Here is a 9,757-nt window from a genome sequence, read left to right as displayed (position 1 = left end):
AAAAATATATATCAGAAATACAAAAGACAATATGACAAGGTTCAAATATATGTAGCGGTGCGCATGGGCGTCTTTAAATCTTGCTGGGCATATTCCCACTGGCCTCAGTGGTACCTCTGGAAAAAGATGGGGGAAAACCAACATATTTTTAATAAAAAACACACTTCCTGATTTGGATAGGGCAGCCTAAAGTCAAATTGGTTTGGTAGGGAGTGGTTAAGTGTCGGGTTCCTGATTGCTTTTAAAATAAACCTACTGCAGATTTAATAAAATAAAATATAAAATAAAATAAAATAATAATTAGAACCACTGAATCATAGAACTTAAAAGTTGCAGTGGATTCAAATGGACACCTAGAACAGTTTCCTGAGCCTCCTGCAATTATTATTAATAATTACTTTTATAATAATAGCTATGAATATTTTTAATTATTTGTTATTTGTTATTATTAATATCTATGCCGAGAGCTGGTCTCGAACCCGCGGAGAAGTGTCTTTTTTTGGGCCGCCATCTTGCAATCAGAAAGAACCTGATGCGCAGGCGCAGCTTCCGCACCACCCTAATTAACCCAGAAGGCCGCCCTCGCCTCCCTCCCTTTCCCGCCGCTCATTCTCTATATAGAGTGCTCCCAGCTCGGCCGCCATCTTCGATTCACAACGAGGCTACGCCCCAGCCCCGCCCCTCTGAGGTTACGCTTGCAAAGCCTCCTACCTTTCCTTAGAGGGCGCGAGTGTTACGCCACGGGAATTGCCGGACTGGGACTTGCTGCGCCGAGCGACTCTATGGTTCTCCATGGCTTTAGATAGGGCGCTTTCAGGACAGGCGCCATCTTGGACCGAAAACGAGGCTGCTCGCTTCCTTTTGCACCTCCCGCTTCAACCGTCCCCAGATTCTTCCGCGCCGGAGGCAAAGAGTGGAGTTTAGACGAGGGAGAAGCCGAGAAGTGGAGGGGCTTGGAGATAAAAGGGGGTAAGGGGCCGGGTTGGAAACTGGGGGGGGGGGAGGTGGGTGCAAGGGGGAAAGGGGTGCAATGGGCAATTTGGGCTTTGCAGAAAATGTGCAAAGGCGGGAGGTTGCAAACTGGGATCCTGCAAAATACTCCCCCCCCTAAAACATCAAAAGATCCCTGCGGCATCCGGATTCGACCCAGGGCCGGGCTAAGACTTTTGCAAGCACCGGAAAAAATTCTGCTGTGAGGCTGGCTCACCGCCCCCTCCCAATATGTAATTCAAAATAAAAACAAAGCAAAATAGTAATAATAATAATAATTTATTGTTTATACCCAGCCCATCTGGCTGAGTTTTCCCAGCCACTCTGGGCGGCTCCCAATCAAGTATTAAAAACAATACAGCGTTAAATATTAAAAACTTCCCTGAACAGGGCTGCCTTCAGATGTCTTTTAAAGAGAAGATAGCTGCTTATTTCCTTCACATCTGAAGGGAGGGCGTTCCACAAGGCGGGTGCCACCACCGAGAAGGCCCTCTAAACACTAAACTTTCGCATGATGAATTCTGCATATAAGTTAAATAAGCAGGGAGACAATATACAGCCTTGTCATACTCCTTTCCCAATTTTGAACCAATCAGTTGTTCCATATCCAGTTCTAACTGTAGCTTCTTGTCCCGCATCCTGCAAAATAAAAGCTAAAGGGACCCCTGACCATTAGGTCCAGTCGCGGATGACTCTGGGGTTGCAGCGCTCATCTCGCTTTACTGGCCGAGGGAGCCGGCGTACAGCTTCCGGGTCATGTGGCCAGCATGACTAAGCTGCTTCTGGTGAACCAGAGCACGGAAACGCCGTTTACCTTCCCGCCGGAGCGGTACCTCTTTATCTACTTGCACTTTGACGTGCTTTCGAACTGCTAGGTTGGCAGGAGCAGGGACCGAGCAACGGGAGCTCACCCCGTCATTGTGGGGATTCGAACCGCCGACCTTCTGATCGGCGAGTCCTAGGCTCTGTGGTTTAACCCACAGCGCCACCCGCGTCCCCTCCTGCAAAATACTCCCCCCGTAAAACATCAAAAGATCCCTGCGGCAGCTGGATTCGACCCAGGGCCGGACTAAGACTTTTGCAAGCACCGGAAAAAATTATGCTGTGCGGCTCCCCGCCCCTTCTCAATATGTGATTCAAAATAAAAACAAAACACTAAACTAAATGCTGTTTACCAAAGTGATCCAAGGCTTACATGTATGCTAAAATGGGCATGCGTGGATGTCATGCGCAACGCCAGGCTGGATCTGATTTCCTCGCATTATTTCGATTTAATGTTAGGACACCATCCACCCCACCCACCTCCGGTTTAGGCGGGGATAGGGAATAAAAAGAGACCCGGAAAATGGGTGCAGAGTGGAGGGTTAGGAAGTTTCTATCCAAATTTTTGTTTTAAACACAGTGTAAGGTAGTCTCTGTGGGAGTATATTGTATTTAATTAGGGGGTATCAGAGTTTTTAGATTAACCAGGCTGGGATAGCTGGGATAGCAGGCTTGTTGGTTTTTGAATGTCTGATGTAGATTTTTTCAATTTCGTTGTTCTGTATGGGACAATGGCAATAAAGATTATCGTATCGTACCGTCTAACGAAGTCCTGATTTTCCCCTTGATGAATACTTGGATGCAGTACCAATATCAAATTCATTAAAAAAGAGAAAAAGGTCTCCTGTTTCTGGTGTCCCTGCTTTTCTGGTGCCCTAAACGTGTGGCCCATGCAAGCGGCAATCCCTGCCACGTGGGTGGGGTAGAAATAATAGATTATTATTATTTATTATGGCAGTGAATTAATTCCACAACTATCCATGAGGATGGGTTCCCTCTAATAAAAACAGGGGCATTATCTCTCCCCCCTGATGCTCCTCTGCTATGTACCCCCCCCCCCCCAAAAAAAAGTAGAGTCCACTTCTCGGGCTTAGTTAGGACAGCCTGGTGAAATCCAGATGTTTTGGACTACAACTCCCATCAGCCCCAGAAAGTAGTGCAAAACAAGAGGAGAGCACCAGGCTGGGGACTCTCTGCTCAGAGTAGATGTTTGGAAACACCGCCCTCTGCTGGTGGGTTACTGGAAGTTTGCACTGCTGCCGCTTACATATTGCATCATTGGCTCCCAGTAGGCAGCAGCGCCCCCTAGGGGCCGGTGTGCATTTAAATGTGTTTTGAAAGTCATTACGTTACTTCTCTCCCTTAGCTGTTCTGCATAATGTTTTTTATAGGGTGGGGAGTTTATGGAACCAAGGGGCAGTAGAGTCGGCTCAAAAATTGGAAACCACTGGTTTGCATACTCTTTTCTCTTATCTACAGCTTGCATTTGTCCCATGATGGCTGCTGCTCCCCCTCTCACCTGCAGCGACGACAGAGACAGCCTCCCTTGCGCTGCACCTGTGCCCCTTCCACCCCCGACTCCCCAAGGCTTGGTCCCTGAGCCTGAGATGGTGCTCACCCCCGAGCGAGCCTGCGTGAGGAGGCCGGGGGGCGGGATACTTCGGCGACCCCAGCAGGGGAAAGCACACCGGAGACAGGTAAGTGGGAGCTGGAAAGTGGAGAGGAGGTGGTTTGAAACCACCAAATCTGTCACCAGATTCCCCGTTACTTGGGAAATCTGTGCAGAAAGGCGCTGGGGGTTAAACCACAGAGCCTAGGACTTGCCGATCAGAAGGTCGGCGGTTCGAATGACGGGGTGAGCTTCCGTTGCTCGGTCCCTGCTCCTGCCAACCTAGCAGTTCGAAAGCACGTCAAAGTGCAAGTAGATAAATAGGTACCACTCCGGCGGGAAGGTAAACGGCGTTTCCGTGCGCTGTTCTGGTTCGCCAGAAGCGGCTTAGTCCTGCTGGCCACATGACCCGGAAGCTGTACGCCGGCTCCCTCGGCCAATAAAGCGAGATGAGCGCTGCAACCCCAGAGTCGGCCACGACTGGACCTAATGGTCAGGGGTCCCTTTACCTTTACCTTTATGCAGGAAGGGACAGAGGTAGGACTTGCCCACACCCTCTCCAGAGGGGAAAGGGTGTAGCTCAGTGGGGCAGCATCTGCCCTGCACCAGAAGGCTCCTCGTTGCACCCCAGAGAGGCCCAGGATAGGTGCTGCCAGTCAGTGTCAGCAGTATTGAGGTATATGGACCTCCATGGTTTGGCTTGGCTTTCCTGTCCTCCTGAGGTGTTTGCTGCGCAGAACTGAGGTCATTCTGGTGCTTTTAGGGACTTTTCTTTTCAAAGAGGGCCAGATTTGATGAAGTGAGCATGCGTGAGGGCCGACCAAAGTTGTTGACCTTTTTTTTAAGGATTGAAGAGTTGTTGAGCTTTCAACAACAAAAGGACTCCTTGGCCCTTGGCAGGTTTTGAATAAACATCCGCAAATCTATTAGTAGAATATATGGCAGATAAGGCAATGATATGTACAATGTTTAACATGCAGGGAATAATATGTGCAAACAAATCAGAGAGGGTAGCTGAGGGAAGTCCTTAGAGGGTGGGAGAAGGAGGGAAAACGTTATTGGTTATTTTGATTGATAATTTGTTTCGTTAAAATGGTTTAATAAAAATATATTTATTTTTAAAAAATATTTTTATTAGGAATTTAAACAAAGCATATTATCTTAAAACATATAATCAATTCCCCCATTTCCCCCCTCCCCCCCATAAAACAACCCGCCCTCCCCGCCCACCCCCTGACTTCCCTCAGTTCCAATCTCTGGTTTCTCCATAGATGCTATTCTCTGCATGTTACAAAATTGTATAAATCCTTTATTTATCTGACTGATTATTATCTATATAAAAAGTTTGTGAGTGTTTATTCAAAGCCTGCCAAGGAGTCCAGTTCACTTTGTTGCTTCTTTAAATACTTTGCAAACGGTTCCCATTCATCTTTAAAGTCACAGTTATCCTTGTCCCGCAGTTTATGTGTCAATAATAAAAATATATTTAAAAAAGAAGTTGTTGAGCTTTTTTTACGGTTTTCCCCAAAGTTACTGAGCTTTTTTTAGGATTGGAGTTGTCGACCATCTTTTAGGATTTTGGCCCAGGAAATAAACCACAGAGGCCGAAATAAACTGACTGGCGGGCCGGATTAGGCCCCCAAAACGGATTTTGGACATGCCTGGTCTTAGGGATTTGCTCCTGGATTTCCTCCTGAGCCTTTTGTTCTGTGGAAGATGTTTATCGTTTTAGCAAGTTGTTCACAATTCACCTCTTCCTCCCCATCTCGACTGTCCATTTTTTTTTGCACCTTCACAGGTTCGTTTCAGGCTGGGATCCAAATCCGATGACATCGGCGCGGTCCTCCCAGATGCCCCGCAGCCTGGAACGGAGGTTGCCGTTCCTGCGAGGCGGGGATCCCATTCGGACGATGTCCGGACGCTCAGCCTCAACCCCCCCAAGCCCAGAGTGGAGGTGGTCCACAGCAGTGCAGGAGAATCTCCCATCACCATCACGCTGGCGAGAGAGCCTTCCCTGAGTCCGGCAGGGGAGGAGGAGGAGGAGGAAGGAGAAGAGGGATCGTGTCCACCCCGCAGCTTGCTGGCCGGTCCCGTTCCTCACAGCACTCTTGCCCTGGTGGCAGAGGTGCACGCCGTCCGGGAGCAGGGTTTTAATGCCCGGCAGGCGGCGGAACAACTGGTACAGCGCTCTTTCGTCGCTCGCTGCGCTGTGGAAGCCCGGGCTGGCGAGGGTGAGTATCAGGAGATGAGCATTGGGAGGTTAAAAAAAAAGCCCTTCTTTGTGCAGCGCGTGGTTAACCTATGGAACTCCCTGCCTCAGGAGGCTTATCAATGGTCGCTGGCCAGGATTGCCTCCGCATCTGGAGGAAGCAAGGCGGTTTAATCCCAGTGTTTGTGGGAGCGAGTTGCCTAAACGGCCTTGGTTCAGTATACCTGAAGGAGCGTCTCCACCCCCATCGTTCTGCCCAGACACTGAGGTCCAGCGCCGAGGGCCTTCTGGCGGTTCCCTCATTGCGAGAAGTGAGGTTACAGGGAACCAGGTAGAGGGCCTTCTCGGTGGCGGCACCCGCCCTGTGGAACGCCCTCCCACCAGATGTCAAGGAAATAAACAACTATTTGACTTTTAGAAGACATCTGAAGGCAGCCCTGTTTGGGGAAGTTTATAATATGTGACATTTTGATGTATTTTTAATCTTTGTTGGAGGCCGCCCAGAGGGGCTGGGGAAACCCAGCCAGATGGGCAGGGTATAAATAATAAATTTATTATTATTATTGTTACCTGTCTTTTGTTGTTGTTGAGTCGTTTAGTCGTGTCCGCCTCTTCATGGCCCTCTGGACCAGAGCACGCCAGGCCCTCCTGTCTTCCACTGCCTCCTGCAGTTTGGTCAAACTCATGCTGGTAGCTTCGAGAACACTGTCCCACCATCTCGTCCTCCGTCCTCCCCTTCTCCTTCTGCCCTCCATCTTTCCCAACATCAGGGTCTTTTCCAGGGAGTCTTCTCTTCTCATGAGGTGGCCAAAGTCTTGGAGCCTCAGCTTCAGGATCTGTCCTTCCAGTGAGCACTCAGGGCTGATTTCCTTCAGAATGGAGAGGTTGGATCTTCTGGCAGTCCATGGGACTCTCAAGAGTCTCCTCCAGCACCAGAATTCAAAAGCATCCATTCTTCGGCGATCAGCCTTCTTTATGGTCCAGCTCTCACTCCCATACATCACTACTGGGAAAACCAGAGCTTTAACTATACGGACCTTTGTCGGCAAGGTGATGTCTCTGCTTTTTAAGATGCTGTCTAGGTTTGCCATTGCTTTTCTCCCAAAAAGCAGGCGTCCTTTAATTTTGTGGCTGCTGTCACCATCTGCAGTGAGTTGTCTTTGTCCATGGAGTTTTCTTGGCAGGGATACTGGAGTGGTTTGCCGGTTCCTGCTCCAGGTGGATAACGTTTGGTCACCTGTCCCTAGTCTTCGAATATTCAGCGCCAGTGGATGGCCCAGGTTCGAGTGCGATGAGAGGGACGAGAACTTCTCTCTCCATCCATTTTTTCCACGCCATTCCCCGTTTTATAAACTCCTCGGCCTTTTTTCCCAAAACACCTTTCGCAGGTATGAACATCCGTCGGGAGCAACAACTCTATCAAGGCCTTGTCAGCCTGGAAGTGCCAGAAGTTGAATTGCTCAGCTCAGCCGTGCAGGAGAAACTCGCCCTCGTCCGGACCCGTCCTGAATCCAAGAAGGTGAGCAGGAAAGGGGGGGTGTGGCCTTGAGGATTCCCCAGAGCTGGAGGAGATGGGTGACTTTATTTTTTTTAAAATCATTTTTATTGATTTTCCAATAAAAAACATCCAAGTAATATACCCAATCATAATACTCCAATTAAAATAAAAAAGACCAAATTATAGTCCAAATTATAATTACAGTCGTACCTCAGGTTAAGTACTTAATTCGTTCCGGAGGTCCGTTCTTAACCTGAAACTGTTCTTAACCTGAAGCACCACTTTAGCTAATGGGGCCTCCTGCTGCTGCTGCGCCGCCGGAGCACGATTTCTGTTCTCATCCTGAAGCAGAGTTCTTAACCTGAAGCACTATTTCTGGCTTAGCAGAGTCTGTAACCTGAAGCGTATGTAACCCGAGGTACCACTGTATTAATTTTTTGGAGCTCCCCACAGTCTGGATCTCTGAAGCATATCTCCACATCTCAGTCCTGCTTCTCCTTGTTGTCTCCATATTTTCCAAATCTCTGTTTTGACGCTTTATAGTTCTCCGTCCCTGAGTCCACGATTCTCAGTCATGTCAGACATCATATACTTTCATTGAGACAGGTGACTTTAATAATAATAATAATAATAATTTATTATTTATACCCTGCCCATCTGGCTGGGCTTCCCCAGCCACTCTGGGCTGCTTTCAAAAAATAAAATAAAATAAAATAAAATACTGTAATGCATCAAACATTAAAAGCTTCCCTAAACAGGGCTGCCTTCAGATGTCTTCTAAAAGTTAGATAGCTGTTTATTTCCTTGACATCTAATGGGAGGGCGTTCCACAGGGAGGGCGCCACCACCAAGAAGGCCCTCTGTCTGGTTCCCTGTAACCTCACTTCTCGCAGTGAGGGAACCGCCAGAAGGCCCTCGGAGCTGGACCTCAGTGTCTGGGCAGAATGATGGGGGTGGAGATGCTCCTTCAGGTCTACTGGACCGAGGCCGTTTAGGGCTTTAACCCCACCCCCCAAATTTGGAAACAGCAGGTGGGGTGTGAGGCAATGGTCCAATGGGTTTACACCAGTGCTATGAGCGTCTCTCCAAGCTGAAGGTCCAGCAAGGGGGGTGAATGTGCCGAGTGATGTCCTGTGGAGGACGGGAAGGAGCGCCCTTAAGATCATAATCATAATAATTTATTATTTATACCCCGCTCATCTGGCTGGACTTCCCCAGCCACTCTAGGCGGCTTCCAACCAAATATTAAAATACAGTAATACATCAAACATTAAAAGCTTCCCTAAACAGAGCTGCCTTCAGATGTCTTCTAACAGCAAGCATCCTGTTCTTGAGTGGCCAACCAGATGGCGCTTTTGGAAAGGCCGCAGGCAGGATTCGAGCGTGGGAGCACTCTTCCCCCTCGTGTTTTCCTGCAACCGGTGTTCACAAGGATGACTGCCTCTTGACACTACCGACGACAGCTCTCTTCTCCCAATAATTTGTCTAATCCTCCTTCGAAGTCCTCCTAGCAGTGCGGCGACAAGATTGCCAGCGCGTTTGCAAAGCTAAGGTTGCAAACGGTTGGCGTTCCTGAATTGCAGGGCTTGGACCGCATGTCCCTTGGAGTCCATTACGGCCTCCTGCAGGAGGGGGTTCCACAGTTTAATAATAATAATAAATTTTATTTATTCCCCGGCCAGAGCCGGGCTCAGGGCGGCTAACACCAATAAAATAAAATCACAGTAAAAACATAATAGGGGAAAAAGAGAGGGAGAAACAAAAACCATTAAAATACAGGTTAAAATGACATTTAAAATGCCGCCTTATTTTAAAAGTAGCCCATAGATCAAAACCATAAGGGGAGGGAAACATAAGGGTCAGACTGAGTCCAAGCCAAAGGCCAGGCGGAACAACTCTGTCTTGCAGGCCCTGTGGAAAGATGTCAAGTCCCGCAGGGCCCTGGTCTCTTGTGACAGAGCGTTCCACCAAGTCGGGGCCAGTACTGAAAAGGCCCTGGACCTAGCTGAGACCAATCTAAACTCCTTGAGGCTCGGGACCATCAAAGTGTTGCTATTTGTGGATCTTAAGGTCCTCCGCGGGGCATACCAGGAGAGGCGGTCCTGTAGGTACGTGGGTCCTGGGATGCATACGGCTTTAAAGGTCAAAACCAGCACCTTAAACCTGACCCTGTACTCCACCGGGAGCCAGTGCAGTTGGTAAAGCACTGGATGACATTGCGCTTCATTAAGGACTTTCCCTCCTAAGCAACTGGTCTGTCTCTTCTCTGCTAGGAGCTGGATTGCACAGGCCCCGACCTCCTGGCCTTCTACGACCCGGAGCAGCTGTTCACGGAGAGCCCCTTCCTGGAGGTGGAGGGTCTGCCCCCCCTGAAACTGCAACCTCAAACTCGGGACCCAGCCACCACTTTCTTCATGTACCGAAAGCTGCGTCAGTGGGACAGTTAAAGGGCCTTAGGGGATGCTGGTCCGTCTGCCCCCCAAAACTGGACTCAAGACTGCTGTGTGGCGCAGGACTATTTATTCAAACAGGACTCCCTTTTGCACCAGAGTTCGCTTTTCATACATAAAACTTAATTCGAAGCACATATTTCAAGTCTCCCAGTTATTGATCTACAGGGTGGCGTGTC

General features: G+C 48.9%; 1 protein-coding gene across 1 annotated transcript; it reads left to right on the top strand.

Moving 5' to 3' along the window:
• Positions 1–803: 803 nt before the first annotated feature.
• Positions 804–9,715, top strand: PPP1R35 (protein phosphatase 1 regulatory subunit 35). The gene is made up of 5 exons (XM_083581169.1): positions 804–969; positions 3,292–3,509; positions 5,220–5,652; positions 7,019–7,149; positions 9,402–9,715. The coding sequence occupies exons 2-5, from the start codon at positions 3,306–3,308 to the stop codon at positions 9,573–9,575; spliced, it is 942 nt and encodes a 313-aa protein (XP_083437295.1). The 5' UTR covers positions 804–969; positions 3,292–3,305; the 3' UTR covers positions 9,576–9,715.
• Positions 9,716–9,757: the final 42 nt, after the last annotated feature.

The sequence above is a fragment of the Podarcis filfolensis genome, assembly GCF_964270895.1.
Source record: "Podarcis filfolensis genome assembly, chromosome: 13".
Lineage (NCBI taxonomy): Eukaryota > Metazoa > Chordata > Lepidosauria > Squamata > Lacertidae > Podarcis > Podarcis filfolensis.
This window is presented reverse-complemented; position numbering and strand designations above follow the sequence as displayed.

Bases quoted from the DNA above. Each gene is read 5' to 3' on its own strand.
- PPP1R35 (XM_083581169.1), top strand. From the start codon at position 3,306: ATGATGGCTGCTGCTCCCCCTCTCACCTGCAGCGACGACAGAGACAGC. The intron at 3,510-5,219 runs GTAAGTGGGAGC...GCACCTTCACAG, and splicing joins GGAAAGCACACCGGAGACAG to GTTCGTTTCAGGCTGGGATC. The intron at 5,653-7,018 runs GTGAGTATCAGG...CACCTTTCGCAG, and splicing joins GGAAGCCCGGGCTGGCGAGG to GTATGAACATCCGTCGGGAG.